This window comes from Colletotrichum godetiae (genome assembly GCF_030913485.1).
Source record: "Colletotrichum godetiae strain CBS 193.32 chromosome Unknown BDP55scaffold_9, whole genome shotgun sequence".
Lineage (NCBI taxonomy): Eukaryota > Fungi > Ascomycota > Sordariomycetes > Glomerellales > Glomerellaceae > Colletotrichum > Colletotrichum godetiae.
The window spans coordinates 789,463-805,334 of record NW_026851257.1 but is presented as its reverse complement, the minus strand read 5'-3'; the positions used below and the strand labels follow the sequence as shown (position 1 = coordinate 805,334).

Genomic DNA, 15,872 nt, shown 5'->3' with positions numbered 1-15,872 from the left:
GCAGAGAAAACAAAAAGTTATTGGGCAGAAAGTTTACTCGCATGGTTGCGTCAAGCTTCCCAGCGTTAAATTCAACCATCATGCTCACTGGCAGCCACTCATCACATAAAGTATTGTCCACAACCTAGGTACCTTACGAGCCGGCTCGCGCACAGCATACTCATTGCCCCCGTCTCTTGTTCCTGGGGGGCATGCATCCCAATCCTCGTCCTCATCCTCCTCATCAAAACCCGCCCGTCCTTCTCTACACTTCAAGTTCGTTAAGAAACGCAGGATTCGCCAGCCGCTAGTGTAGATGCTATAAAAAGTTACAGGTATAGGGAGTGAAATGCAGGGAGGTATCGATGCAAAAGCGTTAGTCATGAGCCCGTGATGAATCAAAACCCCCCGCTATGCTCTGTCAGACTCTTCGCGAACGTGATCCTCGAGTCGCATGCTGAGCGTCTGTGCTTGCGCCTCGTCATAATCTGGTGGGGGCTCGTCCGGACGCCGGTTCGCATTCTGGCCCCCCGAACTTGCCGGCCGGCCTGCCGGCTCTTCCTGTTGCTGCTGCGGCGCAATGTTGGGCGGAGCTGCTCCGCCGCCCTCGGTTGCTTCGTAGGCCGGCAGCGGCTCGTCCGGGATGTTGACTGTCTGCCCCGTCTCCTGTTGCAGACGCCTCACATGCTCGAGACGTTCCTTGAGCTCTTCGAACCTTTGCCGGAACTCGCTGTGGCCGCCCTCTTTGAAGCTCATCTTCACCTCGACCCGTGGTATGTCGGCAGGCACGCCGCCTCCAGAGACCGGCACGACGGTGGCGGACCAGAACCAGGCGCCGAAGAACGGCGAGCCAACGTACGAATCGGCACAGTTAAGAATCGGCGCATGGAACGACTTGAACTCGGCGGTGGGTTTTGCAGGAATGTAAATGACCTGGAGGAGGGTTATCAGCTTAGCCCTCCGGCGCCATGTCTTGGGATAAGTCATGTAGTGCGTACCCGCTGTGTTGTGATGTAGGCTGTGCCATTGTCGCTTTTGCGCGCAAAGGGCGTCCTCCCTTGCTGTAAGGCCTTGGGTACCGACAGCTCGAGGCTGACTTTGGCATTGGATCTGTGCCTGATATGTTCGTGAGGAAGAGGGTTGATATCACCCGTCTGAGTGATCATGACCCAACTATCACCATGGTCAGAATCTAGGCGGGCCTGGGCAAGCTGTCGTTCTCTCTGGACGGTGCGGGCAATAGTAAGGGCATGCTGCTCTTGCAGGTACTGATCCGTCATGGTGGACGGCAAGTGTGGGGTGGTATATAGCCGAGAAGAGAGAGAGGAGGTCGACGGTCGAGGTTGGCAGCGGGGTTACCACGGACACTGACCGGGATGGCTCCGTGGTGCTGGGGCTCGGGCGGCGTGGGATGACGGGAAGATGAAGGGGAAACAGACGCAGAGCATAAGAGGGAAAAGGGACATGGAGGGACGTACTTTATTGACATTTTGAACGAAACGGCGAGCAGCTGCAGCGCAGAGCTTCCTAGTTCGTCTCAGCGAGTTGAGGGTTGCGTGGGAGTGGGCGTGGTCGGTAGCGGCAGGGCTTGCAGAGAAGCTTCGGAGATCTGGATTGTGGTGGGGTGGATCCTGGTACAGGCACAGGCACAGGGGAGGTACTTTGTGGGAAGGGGAAGAGGGCGTCGCGTTCTGGGCAGCGGCGAGGGCGGCGTCGGCATCGGCGTCGGCGGGTATCGAGAAACTGGAGTGAGGTGCTGGCGCTGCGGCTGCGGCTGCTGTTTGATACAGGTCGAGGCGGCAAAGAAGAGGGCGCGAAGAGGGTGAGTAAGTGAGTGAGAGAGGCGCACCGGAGGGGTGGGAAAGGATGCAAAGGCTGATAGCGTCAGTCAGGCATTAGCTGGTGCGGATAAGAAGGGTAAGGCAAGGCACAGGGCAAGGTCAGGTATGGTAAGGTCTATGGACAGGGTATTCTCGGACAGGGTGGAGGAAATAAGGTACCTACCTGGTTGCTGCTTGAGCGAGGCAAGGCGCGGCGAAGCCAGGCAAACAGATGTCGTAGACTCGTAGTCTGTACGAGTAGAGGGCAAAGAGGGCAAAAGGCTCAAGGGAGCGGGCCAGACAAGATGACACAGCTCAACCAAACCGAGGAGAGGAGAAGGCCAAGTTGCGGCAACTACTCTGGCTAGTCCGACGACGGTGGCTGGGGAAGTTCGGATGCGTAGGTAGTCGAGGTGGGGGAGGGGTTCTGTGACAAGACAAGCAATGGTGTGATGAGATGGGATAAGAAGGCTAGAGGAGGAGTACCGTACGGATCGGATAGGTAAGGTATGAGGAGAAGGAGGATTCTCTCATCAACCTGAGGTGAGATGGGTGTGTAGTGAACGGAGTAGTGTAATGCGGATAAGGTCGACGAGACAAGGTGAGGTGAAGAAAGACCAAGTACTCCGTACCTTACTCCATACCCAAAAGGTGTAGCCAGTAAGGTAGCCGTCGCTATACGTGCTTCTACTTCTTCTTCTTCGGCTTGGGGAGCGGGGGACCCAATGAGAGACACCGGCGCGCGGCGCAACTGGATGAATGTGTGTCCACAGAGGTTGAGAGTGCCAATAGGTTCTCAATGGATGTGTGTGTGTGTGTGTGTGTGTGTGTGTACGAGTGTCGATTGGATCCAGGCCCCCCAGGTGTCTCCAAAAAGTCTCCAACTGACTCTAGGCCGTTATGTTGCGTCCTGCGTCTTTGCAGGTTCCCGGGACTCTTCTGTCTGTGTCTCCATCTCCCTGTTGCTGCTAGTTCACGCAAGTCGTCCAACGTCTGTCGATTCGCCGCGTCTTGTTTGGTCCGCTGCTCATTGCTCGCTGCTGTTGGGTTCCATTTGTTTGCTTCTGCCATCCGCACAGGAGAGAACTATGGCTACCTTGCCTTAGCGTTCAAGGTATACAGTACACTGCTTGCTTCTTGCTTGCTTGCTTGCTTGCCTCCACTACTCACTGGTCCTGCGTGAAGAACGATGGAGTCTCGGCTGAAGTACCTGTATGAATCGCTTTCCTTGCCCTTGGTCCTCCTCCTCCGCCTCCTCCTTCTTCGTCTCCTCCCCCTCCGGCCTAGGTAAAGTACTCATCCATCAGTCGTCGACAGGTTTGTAGGTTGCAGGTGTGGATGAGGTGCCAGCGACATGGGCCCTCTGGGTCAGAACTGCTGCAGCCCAGAGCAAGACTCTGGACGAATGAGCTCAGCGCTTGGCCAGGGTTGGCTGGGTCGGTCCTTTGCGACCACACTGCAGGCATGGATGATGGGGGGGAACTCTGTGCGCCGCGCAGTAGCAGGCGCATTGGATCACGCAGACTCGCAGTAGCAGCAGGCCTGGGACCTGTCCGCTCAATGCAAATTTGTGAGATTGCGGAGCTTGAAGCGACGTCGTCCTGCAGTTGGCCCAATCGACTGAGCCTGGGGTCTGTACTTGATCTGATCCGTACGAGGTTTACCTGCCAGCCGGCGCAAAAGTGGGAAAGGTTGTCCAAGTTGCCCCCTACCTCTTCCTAGGGAGCCATGTTGTGGTAAGTCTTGACTAAGGACCGACCGACGGGCGACACCCAAGGACAAGGTCGACCGAGATAGCAACAAGCGGCGCGACTTCTGGCATCTGCTGCTGGCTTTCCGGTCTGCCCTGCGTTGCGTCGTCAGGCTACTAGTAGGCGCGAATAGAGTGACAGTAGCAGTCATTGACCTTGGAGATCTCTCTCCAAGAGGGACGGATGACCAGGCCTAGGACCAGATTGCCTGGAAGAGTGCAGACCAGGGATCTCGGGATGGACGCGCCGATCCTTTTGCACCCAACTCGAGCCAGGAACCCTCGTCTTAAAACAAAGCCTCCATGAAGCTCTCCCGTCTGGATTGGCTCGGTGAGTGACTTTCACCTTCTGACGGCAACGACAATCCCTCGAGCTTTGATGCCAAGGTCACCATCTCCAGCTCGACTGCTCGGGTTTCCAAGCAAGGCAGTGAACCATGGTTATGAGTCCAAGCAGGGCACGCCGTGTCTTGGTGCCTGAAGATGACTCCGACGAGTCCGAAAACGATCTCATTTGTACCTAATTGCCCTGTACGACTTTGGTCGTGGTCGTAGCATGCCTAGCTCTCTGGACAGTCAATATCAGTCATGGGACATTGTGAACCCTGAATCCTTCTACCGCAGACACCCCAAGGCCCAAGCCGACGCAACGCGCGGCGCGGCCTATGTCTCACTCAAAGACCAGACGAACAGATGTCAGTTGTTTTGCATGTTTTGGAAAAAGAAAAGAAGGTGTCTCCCCCCGAGTCAAGCGGAATGACTCGAAATGGCTGCTGGCCAGCAGCTCGTGCCGCAGACATATAGAGAAAGCCGGGGATGATTAGAATGGGGTGCTTGATTTGAGACCTTGGGACTCGGGAGGGAGAGTTTGTGGAAACCATCCAGTATTTTCCCGTTCCCGTTCCCCGTCAAGACCAGTACCATCCATGATCTTCAGCGGCCCGGGACTTGCCATGACATCGGGGCCGTCGAGCATGCGGTCGTTGGGCTTTGTCCACCCACGTCCCACAATCAACCAACCCAATGCCAGACGTAGACCCAGCCAGAAACAACTTTGCAAAAGCAGCGCCAGTGGCGGGCTTACATTCATCGTCAAGCACAAAGTAGTCCGGTAGCGAGGGCAGCGCGGTCGGCCACATGCCTGCGCAGTACTCGGTACTCCATACCCAGATGATATCCCTGATCATTGTCCCGCTTAGAACCCGGTAATAAACGGAGATCTCTGGCGGGGGTTTCTGGAGGAGGAGACCAGGGGTTTGGCGGCGTAGTGGCCGTGGAAAACTTCTGTGCTTGACAAGTAGAAGCCAGACGGACATTGAGCCTGTGAGGTGGACAGACCCTGCCCTAGCCAGTGACGAGCGCCCCATGTCATGTCGTTGGAGTCGTTGCCATCTCGGTATCTCTCTCATGGCCCGGCGATTGGCCCCGGTGGGTGAGGGGTATAACCCGGATTTGAGGCCAGTGTTGCATTGCCAATGATTCGAGAAATTGTTGAACGGGACGTGAAGTATACGGGGGCATGCGCATAGAGAGGCCAGCATTCAGCAGATGAGCATTGGTGTTTGGTGGAAAGGCAGACCGGTCGAAAAGAGTTGAGCCCACTGCAGGATCGCATCACACTTCCTGATCCACGCGTGTTTGCCTCTGGGTATCCTGGGAGACTAAGGTGAGGTAGATAGGTAGGTAGGTATTCCGAGGTAGATGGGTGTGATGGCGATGTATTGGAGACTTGAACATGGGGAAGAGTTTCTACCAGACTCCCGCTCCTATGCTCCTTCCCATCAGAAATTCCCGTCTACCTATGCCTACGTTCCAGGTTTCATTGATGGACTTGCCACTTGCGTCTACTGCCACGTGAAGTCGTGATAAGGTAGGTACGAGGCATTGTCGCTCTTGCTCTCCCGGTGTAGGTAAGGTACTTGGCCACTCTAGCGACGTTAGCCATTGGTCGGGACGGGAGTGCGAGGCGTTGCTTCCCAATTGGAGCTTGAGATCCCACCGTCCAAGGTTGTCGCACTCGCTGGCTCCTTCCGAGTCTAGATTCCTTCCTAAAGTGCCAACATGGAAGGTAAGAAATTTGTACCTTAGTACCTTACCATTTACCCGAACCTCACCTTGCTTACACCTCACGGTCTCACCTAGGTATCCGTACGGGATACTCACCTTGACAAAATACATAGATACTTCACCGGTACGCAGTACCTGCCTACCTCCCTTAGGTACCTGCTTGACCTTACTCGTCTGGCTGGACTCGGCGACACGGCGACACCTCACAGGCAACATATTCCTCCCGACGCAACGAACATCGTTCTCTCCTTTCGGCCGCAGAGAAGCACGCCGCCCACGTCTGCATCCACCATAATTCAAGATTCTGACCGCTTGTCCGGATCGTCTGCCCTCTTTCAGGAACATGCGAGCTCCGAGGGGGCCAGGGCCACATCTCGGACACTTGGAACCGACCCATCTCGAACCCTACCTTAACCGATACCTTGCACTGCAACTCGTCTTTGCCTGCTTCCAACTTCCCTGTCCGCCCATTTCCCCAAGCTCCGGATACCAAAAGTCGCGCGGCACAGCCAAAGAGCTGCATGAGAAGCGAGCCCACGCCGCACACACAATACCATTATCAACAACACTCTGACGAATAATCACGCTACGACTACATACATACGCGCTCTATCGTCTTTCCCCGCTGGCCGATATCTCATCATGTGACTGATCGGCCCATTCACAGACATGTAGCGGATCGACAGGATGGCCTCTGTCTTATAACTGCTCCTCCTGTCTCACCACCGGCGATAAATGCGACCGCCGTCTGCGCACATTGGCGACACTGATTCGACGTGTGTGCCAGAGGCGGAGATATAGTTAGCCAATGGCAATAGTCGACCAATGAATCGAACTGTTCTAGGTCCCTTCATTCTCCGGCAGGCATACCTACTTGCAACTGCTGCACCTCAACTCCACCAGTCTCACTATCGGATTGCTACCTACGCCAGTATAGGCTCTTAATCCGCCCGTGTTCCCTGGACCCGGTAGATGGGCTGTTCAATCAGGCCGGTATCGCGGCTTGCGCTCCATCGACTGGGCCCGCGGTCTATTTCCGCCTTCTCGTTATTGTAAGGAACAACAAGTCACAACGCTGCTGCATCAACCAACGTCTCTGCAGAGAATGGAATACTGGAAACATCTAGAATGCCGCACAATTTCTGGGCAACTGCAAAGGTGGCACCGCAGCCGTACCAGCCAGACTACCGAGAGTGCCTTACCGCACGGCATACAGATGCTGCGCGCAGATGCTTCCATGATGGTCCCCCACCAAGCACAAGCCTCGAACGTGCATTCCTGCAAAGCCCACCCTCCTCCCTCTGGGACGGCATGTGATTGGAGGGGTTGTCCCACGGCGGCTCCCGAGCATCCAACTTCACCCGAACCCCAGCTACGTCGAACGTTTGACCTCTAGAAATCAAGATGACGCGAGCCATTGTCCAATTCGTTCGTACAACATCTTCGGCTCCGGCATCATCTCCCTCAACCGCGGTTCTATGTTGTCCCATCTGACGAGATATCGCCTCCAGACTTGCTTCTAGCCTATAAACTCTCAGCTCACAACTCATTCCGTCACCGATTAGTCGCTTCACGCTACCATGACCAACACGGACGACGAACGAATTGCAGCTCTTCAAAAGTTCACCGCTTGTGATATTTCTGATGCACTCGTGAAGCTCAAAGTGCCCGGGGCTGGCTTCCTACCTGATCTGCAACTGCTGGGCCAACCGAACCCCGCAGATGCTCCCATCACCATAGCACCAGCATCCACGATACTTTTTGCTCGAAAGGGGGAGACATTGGATTCGCCCACGGCAAACATTCCTAAAAACACTCACTGGGCTGATATCACCCAGCCGGGTACCATCGTGATCATCAGACAACCCGACGGGCAGAAGAATGCCGTCTGCGGAGGTATCATGGCTGTGAGGATGAAGGTTCGGCAAGCGAAGGCGATCGTGGTAGTAGGCCGTGCCAGGGATCTGGACGAACTAACCAGTACAGGTCTACCGGTGAGTCGAACAAACCACCCAGGTCCTTTGCGATCTTCTCCAAGTCCCCTAACAAATCTGACCGGCGGTCGCTGAACCTTCCTAGGTCTGGGCAAGGGGACTCTCCACGGTTGGCGCCGGGGCAGAGAGCACCCCTTGGGCGGTCGAAGTACCTATCAACGTCGATGGCACGGTCGTCAACCCTGGTGATCTCGTTTTCGCTGATCCGGTGAACGGCGTTGTCGTCATCCCCAAGGATAAAGTCGACCAGTTGCTGGAGCTTCTCCCCAGGCTTACAGCTGCCGACGACAAGGTCAAGGCAGACGTGCTAAATGGCACATCGGTGTTTGATGCGTTCAAGACGCACCGGAGCAATCTCTAAATCCAGTGGACGGTTATGACCGTACCTTACCGGGAACTTTCGGACTCGACTAGATGATGAAATCCTGCGGGTTGCAAGTCATTTGCTGCATCGGCAGAGGTGTCTCACTCAGATGAAGATACCTACTCCTACATCGTGACTTTACGGGAAGCGCTGGGGAAGGCAACGCGGGGTCTTCTTACCCTGGGATGGAACTCGTTCATGGGACAACGTCGTTATCCAAAGACCTGGATAGGGGGGAGGGAGGCGTCCATTGGGAGCTACCTATGCAATGCATAACCCATCTTCTCGTCACAAATCCCTTGCCGAGTCCAACGCACTGATACTGACGACCGCAAGGGTCTTTCAAGCGAGCAACAGCAGTACCACCACTACCATGACCGTCAGAACTAATCCCTAACTTCTTCCTATAGGACCGACCCTGGCGCCCCTTTGCGAATCATGCACCGACACCGCACTCTGATGATTGATCTACCGACCAGCGGCCCGCGGGAAAGGAAGAGTACCCAAGAGCTAGTTGTCGGACAATTTGTGCAAATGTGTTAACCCCCGTCATCTCCGAACCTCGCCCAAGAAACTCATCTATCATTTTGAGGCCCGACGGATTTGACTGACATCCGTGCCCTCGGCTCAGGCTGGCCGCCCCCCTGCCCCCCCCCCCCCCCCCCTTCCCTTTCTTGATTCTCCCCTTCTCCCCAGGTCTTGAAGTTAAAGCCGCGAACCTCTACGAAGGATGCCAGGCTGGACAAGCCTTCTGTCAGATTTCAAGTTCTCACTTTCCTCTTGGAAGAGAATGAACAGGCACGTACTTGTCCGCAGCAACCCCCCCTGTTGGACCCTGATGGGGAGACTTTATTTGCACGAGGGCGATACTCGCCTTTGGGGGAGTACTAGCAAGCGGGGGTGTCAAGAAACAAATTGATACAACAGGGTCCATCTACCATTTCCAATAATACATTTTCCAACGTTGAATGGCCACCTCGTATCTTCTCTGTGACTTTCTGGTGTTCGATTTTATATCAGGCGTTTATTTTGCTCTACAGAGACATGTGTACTGGGCATGTATACTACACCAAATAAGGGTAGTCATGAACCATGGTACAGAGGACCTTGTAACCTGGAAAGTCTGCCTTACGCTCCCATATTGACACAGAGCTTCATGTACTCAGTGAATAGAAAACACACGCGCCTAAACATCAGAAACCAAAGTTCACACGATACGCAGATACAGATGAGACGTCAAGAAGTATCAGAAAACATTTAATTCCTTTTTTCATTTCCCTCCTCCACCCTTCCCATTCCTTCATTATAAAACGAACGGACAGCACATAAAAAGAATAACGGCTTTTTCTATGTATGATGATCATCAATTCATAAACGTTGCCCTTCATAAGAAGCATTAGGCAGCATCGTGTGTCTTCCCCCTCTCCCTTTCTCTCTCTCTCTCTCTCTCTCTCTCTCGTCTCGTCTCGTCTCCTCTCCAAGTCTCACACTTTCTTTCCAACCCCCCCTGTCTCTGTGTATGTGCATACAACAACATCTCTCTCTGCCTCTTCCTCCTCCCCCTTCCCTCACTCTTCCATGAATAATAGGAAAAACAAGGAGACAACAGAAAGACAACATCAAAACTCCACCCTCCTCATCCAGAGATCCAACCCCGAAAATGAAATACCCACAAGGAAATAAAAACAGCGCCCAAGAGCTTCCGCAATCCTCCCCCTTCCCTTCCTCTTTTTCTTCGTCTCCCTCTTTCTTCCTTCTCCTTCCATTTCAAATCTTCCGGAGACGGGCAGGGTGAGTTGGGTGATTTGCTTCCGCCCCCGCCTGCGTTGACAATCTCAAAGGGGGTGTTGGGATACCGATACTGAGGAAAGGCCCAAACGAGCTTCGACGCGTCCATGTCGAAAGGCTCGTTGGGGAAACTTCCCCCATCCTGTGGTATTTTTTCGAACCCTTTCCCGTAGCAAATTGATGTACAAAAAGTCTGCATCCGTATTTCCGACTTGCTTCATGACAGCCAAACGTCCCTCTCCTTGACGGGCGTAACGCGATGATTATCGAGCCCAAAATCCAACTTTGGAATCTCAATCTTAGGCGCCGCTTCAACAGGCTTCTGGGCCTTTTGTGTCTTCTTCGGGCTCGGGTTCCGCGACTCGGGCGGCGGTCCGTACCGCACATCCCGCGAATCCCACCCGTCCTCCGTGGCCGCCGCGACCCAGCACCGCAGCGCCTCGTGAACGCAGCCGTAAAACTTCTCCTTGCACAGCCGGAGGCTGCCGCCGAGCACCTTTTCCCAGCCCGAGATCCGGAGGTCGTTGCGCAAATTGTTGCGCTGCGCCGCCGTTGGCGTGCAGGCAATAATAGCGTTCATGAGGTCCAGGTGCGAGGCGAGGTAGTTCGTCGCATCCCACTCCACTCCGCCGACGTAAGGAGCAGCCGGGACAGGGGGCCGCTCCGAAGGGAAGTGCCGGTGCATAAAGGCGTGCGGATCTTGATAAGTCGTGCCATTGGTGATTGTGCCGAGCGGCGTGCCGCCCTTGGTCGACATTTCGGACGGCAGGGCGATGACGTTGAGGTGGTGTAGGAAGATCCAAAAGACCTCCTTGGTGACGCTGACGACCTCCTTGTTCCAGACTGTGTACGGTCGGTCTTTCCGCATCTCTAGTACGAAGCCAAGCGGTCTCTCCTCTTCCTTGGGCTGGGGGTTGCGCAAAAAGGAGAGCACCTTTTGAGCACGAGCGATGCGCTCCATTGGCGAAGCCGACTCAATGTATGTAAATAACACTGACGTGATAATGTTACGTGTAGTAAACTCGCTGGGACCCTTCTTCTCGGGGTCCAACAGCATATGGAGGAGCTTGGGAAACAAGTCCTCGTGGATGGAGTGGAGATATTGCAAGGCCAGCGCTGTGGTGCATAGAGCCTTTAAGCATAGTAAGTTTTCGTGGAGAAGGGCATCATCGTGTTCCTCTCTGTGGCTCATTAGTATTTGTATGGCGCCATCCCGCCTTCGGAAAACCTAGAACTTACCTCCACTCGATAGCGAGAATGCGTTTCAAGAGACCAACAATTTCCTCCATGCCGCCCTGCTTCATAAAGTCCTCGGTCCACGAGACTGTCTCGTTGCGCAGAAGCAGCCGTAATTTGTGCAGTTTTCCAACCTCGACCAGCTCCGGCTTCTGCACTTTGCGCAGATACGAAACGTAGTCGCCCGGCCCCTGGCCGAACTTGATCTTAGAAAGAATGCCGGTGCTTCCTGTCGAACTCGCCGAAACAGGCCGCTCGCTGACCACGCTCTCGGTCGACTTGCTTCGGAAATGGCGACCGATGGAAGTGCCGTCGCCCTTGGACTTTTTCGTCGGTGACGCGGGCTCCTTTGGGTCCTTTTTCCGCGACAGCGTGAAGCTTCTTCCGCGAGAACGCTTGGATTGTGTCTCCTCTTTATCAGAGCCTCCGTTCACCGCGGAGGTAGGCTCGTTGGTGTCAGCAACACCCGCCTGCTCTTTGGCCGCCATTTCCGCCCAGTCCTGTCGGATGAACTCCATCTTGATTGTATCTGCCAAGCTGCGCATTTTGTAGCGTTGGTTCTCAGGGATATTGCGCCGATCAAGCATGGCCTCGAGGTGCTGATCAATCGCTTTGGGGTCGATGGGCTTGTCGGCGGAATCCGAAGCCTTCGACTTCGTGCTAGACCCGGCGGCGGAAAAGGCCGTAAAGAGCTTGGGACGTTGGACCTTGCTTTTGATTCTTTCAGAAGCAGAAGGTTCACGTCCGTCCATCTTTGGCCTGCTGCGTAGGTCTGATGTAGATTTATGCTCGGAGATTGCGGTGGAGGGATGGTATGACTTGGGTCTCTGCTTTTTGGACAGGTCGCTCGAGGCATCGCTTCCGTAACGTCCACTACCCGCGTCAAAGGACGCCTTTCCACGCAGTCCATTACTCCCGAGGTCTTGACTGCAGAACTGCGCATAGATGGGTGGCGCCGGACCCGTCATGTCGGCGCTCGACGTCGAGCTCGGGGGTGTGCGGTTCTCCTTGTCCTTAGCCTGGCGCCGCTCCTCCTCCTCCTTCGTGGTCTTGTTGAGAGACATGGTCGATCGGGGTCGAGACAGGAAGCCTGCCAGGTTCGTGCTCGATTTCGTCTTCTTTGGCTTCTCGGGGGACACGTCGCGTGATTTCCGGGCCTCTTTGGCCAGGGATTTGAAGGACATGTTGCTAAAGGCGGATTTGGTCGGCGAGCGAGATCGGTCTCGGTTGCTGTCTGGTTGTTGTTTGCGGGGCGACGAGTGAGGGTTCAGCTCGCCGAGGGCCCCCAAACCGTCGGTGCGGACGGGAGGAGGGGGCGGCATCCTGCCCTCGAGCTGTGCGTAGGCGGCCGAGATGTGTTGTGCGGGCGTGGTGGTAACCTGGACGGAGGGCGGCGAGGTGAAGAGCGCAGAGCCCTCGGACTGGTTACGGCGGTGGATGAAGCTCTTGAGGACCGAGGACCTGGGGCGGCTTCCTCCATTGTTATCTCCTTCGGCGGCGGAGCCCATTGTCGACGAGGGAAATGGGGGCGGGAAACAACAGTTCGAGACAGGGTTCTTGCTGGTATGGATGGATGAAAACAATGCTTCCCCCCCTTCGCGTGGAATGCTGGGCGGAAACTGAAGCTTGCTCGAAGAAGAAGAAGAAGAGACAACCAAATTACGGGGTGTGATGTAGTTCCAATGCTTTGTGGATGAAAAAAGGCGAGAGAGAATCCCGACAGCTTTGCGGAATTGTTTCTCTTGCTGCTCACACCATGTTTGGGGAAATGGGTGACGACAAAAAAATCAAAAGAGGCAAATGCAGGCTGGGAGGGGAGATGGCTCAAAGCCAGACTACGTCCCGAGATTGCAATTGTTTTTCTGTTTCTGGTCGTTGTGCAATAAGAAAGATTGATTGGGGGGGTTGGGACGGGACTGGATGGGACTGGATAGGATGGTTCGTGTCGGTGAGCTGAAGTGCGGTTGTACTGGGCACGAAGGAGCGGTCGTGGGGATTGTTTACGCTAGCTTTGTTGTCTGGGCGACTGCGGCGGGTCTGTTCCCCGTTGCGCTGCTCCTTCGTATCTTATCGCGCCAGCCTAACGCGCCTGCAGCTCGGGGAGAGGGGGGGGGGTCTAGTGTTTTTTCCTGGAGGGTGCGGGGCGGGCCGGTACAAGTGGATCCACACGCCGGTCGACTCGGTCATTGTGCGGAGTCTCGGTTTGCAGTGCAACGGTCAAATTACGCACCCTTCCAATGCAGTATCATAGATAGTTCTTTCAGACCATCTAAATCACGTTCCGCAAGATTCATGATGTAACTGAATCTGATCTTGGCACTCATCGCATTGCAAAACTCAAACCCTTTCGTCTATTGCAAGCTCTTGTCTACCAAAAACCGTCTGCCGGTCTCCCTCTAAGTACGGTATCCTCCAACGCCCCCAGACCTGTATCCCATTGGCCCTGATCATGATCCCCCACGTAGTATGCGCCCAAAGTCGCTCCTAAGAATAAAACAAAACAATACAAAGGGACCGAAACCCCTTCACCAACTCATTATCCCCTTGGCCCTATCAAATCCACCCCTCAACTGCGTCTCAGGCTTCACAACCTTGCCCTGCAAAATAGTATACTTTACCAAATTCTCACAATCCTCAGGCTTGATCCGCGCAAGCCAGATACACTGCGCAGCGCCCACGTCCTCCGTCTCCGGCACCACCGTCTTGGCCTTGGGCACCATGTGCTCGCCGCCCTCCGTCACGCGCTCCACATCATCCAGCCCAAAGGCATCGGGCCGGCGGTACACCATCACATTGGCGCTGTACTTGTGTCCGCCAACGTGCGAGATGAAGTAAATCCCCACCCCGCCGGGCCTCTCGTCGTCCATGTCGCGGAACAGACCCAGGGGCCGGAGGTGGCGCTCCAGCTCCTTGCGCAGCAGCGGCGCCGACTGGCCGCAGCGAGCGTCGCGCGTCTTTTGCGAGCAGAGAAGGATCAGCGCGCTGTGCGGGCACGGGCGGCGGGAGATGATCGCGGGGGGTATGCTCGATGTAGTAGTAGCAGCTGCGGCTGCGCTCGTGTCGGTACCGTTTGTCGATGCCACGGGGACGGAGGTCGGGAGGGCGAGCGGTGCGAGCGGGGAGATGTTCGTCGGCGCCTTGTCTACAAATTCGGTGATGAGCTCGGGCACGCTTTTGGGAGTGACGTGGTCGATGATCACAAAGGCCGGGAGGAGGAGGACTGTCGTGGGTTCGGCATAGTCGCTCGAGTGGTTCGGGGTCGGGATGTTGGAGGCCGAGAGCATCAGTTTCTGTGTGTGTCGATTTCCGGTCAGCAAAAACGAGCTTGAATCTCTTCTTCTTCTTCTCCTTTCCAAAGTTTGCTTACCCCGTTACTCGGTGCCGCAGCCTTGCCAATCGCCTCCATCACACTCCCCTTCTCGTCCGCCACGTCCCGCACCCAATCGCTCTTCCCCGTCGCCACGAGCGCGTGCGTGCTCCATCCCTTGACCATGCCGTACAGCTCGTCGCCCTCGTCAATCTTGAAGCCCTTGGGGTACTTGACGTGGCAGCTCTCGCAGTCGTGCTCGCAGTCCTCACCGTCGACGGCCGGGTCGGTCTTGGGGAATAGCTCGAGGACCGGGACACCGTGGGCGGTGCCCAGGGCGAACTTTTTGGCGCCTGAGACGAAGGACTTGAATGCAGACGTCATGATTGCCGTTACAATTTTTTGCTTTCTAGAACCAAACAAAGCGATTGTGGGAAAGCAAGGGAAATAGATATTGCGCACTCTCCTACTCCGTAACAGAAAGATGGAAAAGAATGTAGACAGTAATAGCTTTGGAGGGGAAGTTTGTATGAAGTGGAGGGGCAGAGTCTACACTAAAGGGCTGAAGACCGGGTCGGAAAGAGCACACACGGAGTCGTTCGGCCCACCCGTCGGAAAGGTGGCGGTATGTGGGGTATTTGGGGTTGACTCCTTTTTTTTTTCTCGGACCTAAATAATGGCGTGGGAAACAATGACGAGGTGGACGGGAATTGGGACCGTTTGAGGGGGGAAAAGGTGGGATAAAGGAACACTCAACAGGCGACCGCAAGCTCCGTGGGCCGGACTGAACCAATACACTCTCTTGTCAAAAAACTAAATGGTCAAGCTGACCAACAAGACACCAGTCCTTTGCTGGAGAGTTATATCCCCCAGTCCCAGTTCTAGTCCCAGTCCCGCGCGCGTCCTTATTAATGTAAATTGTAACCCCACGAAAGGGAGCACACATGGAATCGGCGCAATAACTACCTTACCTACCACCAAGCTCCAAAAGGGCTCGTATCACCGAGGAGCCCTCGCTCGGCCCTGCTCAAGTCACAAACCCGCGGACAATACATCTGAAAACTCCGGCGGCGGCACGGAATAGCCGATTCGAACAAAAAAGCCACGCGTGCGAGTTTGTCTCGAATACCTAGCGTCACCGTGGGGAGGGGAGGGAGGGACCTTTTGAGTTATCAGATCCTGCAGGCCTGCCACACACCCACCCAATGCGCCAACCGTATTCCTAGTTTCCTACAGTCCACTCCTCCCGTGCCTTACTCCGTACCGGCCGGGCGGAGATAAGATACTCGGTGCTCGAATTCCAATCGCCGTAATTGGCTGCGCATTTGCCCCAGTCCCGCAAATCCACTCCAGCGCCCAAACGTCGGACGAAGCATGGTGTTTGCACTAATTCACATAGTAATTGCGCCGGCGCTGATTCGCAAAACAGGAAAAATGGGAATCCATGTTTAAAGTATTAAAATGCTTTCTATACGTACTCTTTGATTTGAATCACCTTGCGCCCAACCCCGTCTCCACAACTTCAACTCTCGCTTTCTCTTTCAAAGCCCTACATATGGACTTTGTG

The 15,872-nt window shown here is 55.1% G+C and overlaps 5 protein-coding genes across 5 annotated transcripts; 1 reads left to right on the top strand and 4 right to left on the bottom strand.

Moving 5' to 3' along the window:
* Positions 1-390: 390 nt before the first annotated feature.
* Positions 391-1,259, bottom strand: BDP55DRAFT_691923 (WW-domain ligand protein; the record flags this gene model as incomplete). Its single annotated transcript, XM_060577039.1, has 2 exons — positions 391-912; positions 978-1,259. The coding sequence occupies 2 exons, from the start codon at positions 1,257-1,259 to the stop codon at positions 391-393; spliced, it is 804 nt and encodes a 267-aa protein (XP_060432912.1).
* Positions 1,260-4,260: 3,001 nt separating this feature from the next.
* On the bottom strand, positions 4,261-5,274 carry BDP55DRAFT_432859 (uncharacterized protein). The gene has a single exon (XM_060567537.1). It carries the CDS (start codon positions 5,088-5,090, stop codon positions 4,458-4,460), a length of 633 nt encoding a protein of 210 aa, XP_060432911.1. The 5' UTR covers positions 5,091-5,274; the 3' UTR covers positions 4,261-4,457.
* Positions 5,275-7,196: 1,922 nt separating this feature from the next.
* On the top strand, positions 7,197-7,971 carry BDP55DRAFT_546500 (DlpA domain-containing protein; the record flags this gene model as incomplete). The annotated part of the gene is made up of 2 exons (XM_060568661.1): positions 7,197-7,610; positions 7,696-7,971. The coding sequence occupies 2 exons, from the start codon at positions 7,197-7,199 to the stop codon at positions 7,969-7,971; spliced, it is 690 nt and encodes a 229-aa protein (XP_060432910.1).
* A 1,815-nt stretch (positions 7,972-9,786) lies between these two features.
* Positions 9,787-12,598, bottom strand: BDP55DRAFT_432808 (armadillo-type protein). The gene is made up of 2 exons (XM_060567536.1): positions 11,002-12,598; positions 9,787-10,943 (listed from the first exon to the last, which is right to left on the bottom strand). Exons 1-2 carry the CDS (start codon positions 12,504-12,506, stop codon positions 9,980-9,982), a joined length of 2,469 nt encoding a protein of 822 aa, XP_060432909.1. The 5' UTR covers positions 12,507-12,598; the 3' UTR covers positions 9,787-9,979.
* A 577-nt stretch (positions 12,599-13,175) lies between these two features.
* BDP55DRAFT_766078 (Sucrase/ferredoxin-like-domain-containing protein) lies at positions 13,176-15,171 on the bottom strand. Its single transcript, XM_060580955.1, has 2 exons — positions 14,366-15,171; positions 13,176-14,288 (listed from the first exon to the last, which is right to left on the bottom strand). Exons 1-2 carry the CDS (start codon positions 14,687-14,689, stop codon positions 13,524-13,526), a joined length of 1,089 nt encoding a protein of 362 aa, XP_060432908.1. The 5' UTR covers positions 14,690-15,171; the 3' UTR covers positions 13,176-13,523.
* Positions 15,172-15,872: the final 701 nt, after the last annotated feature.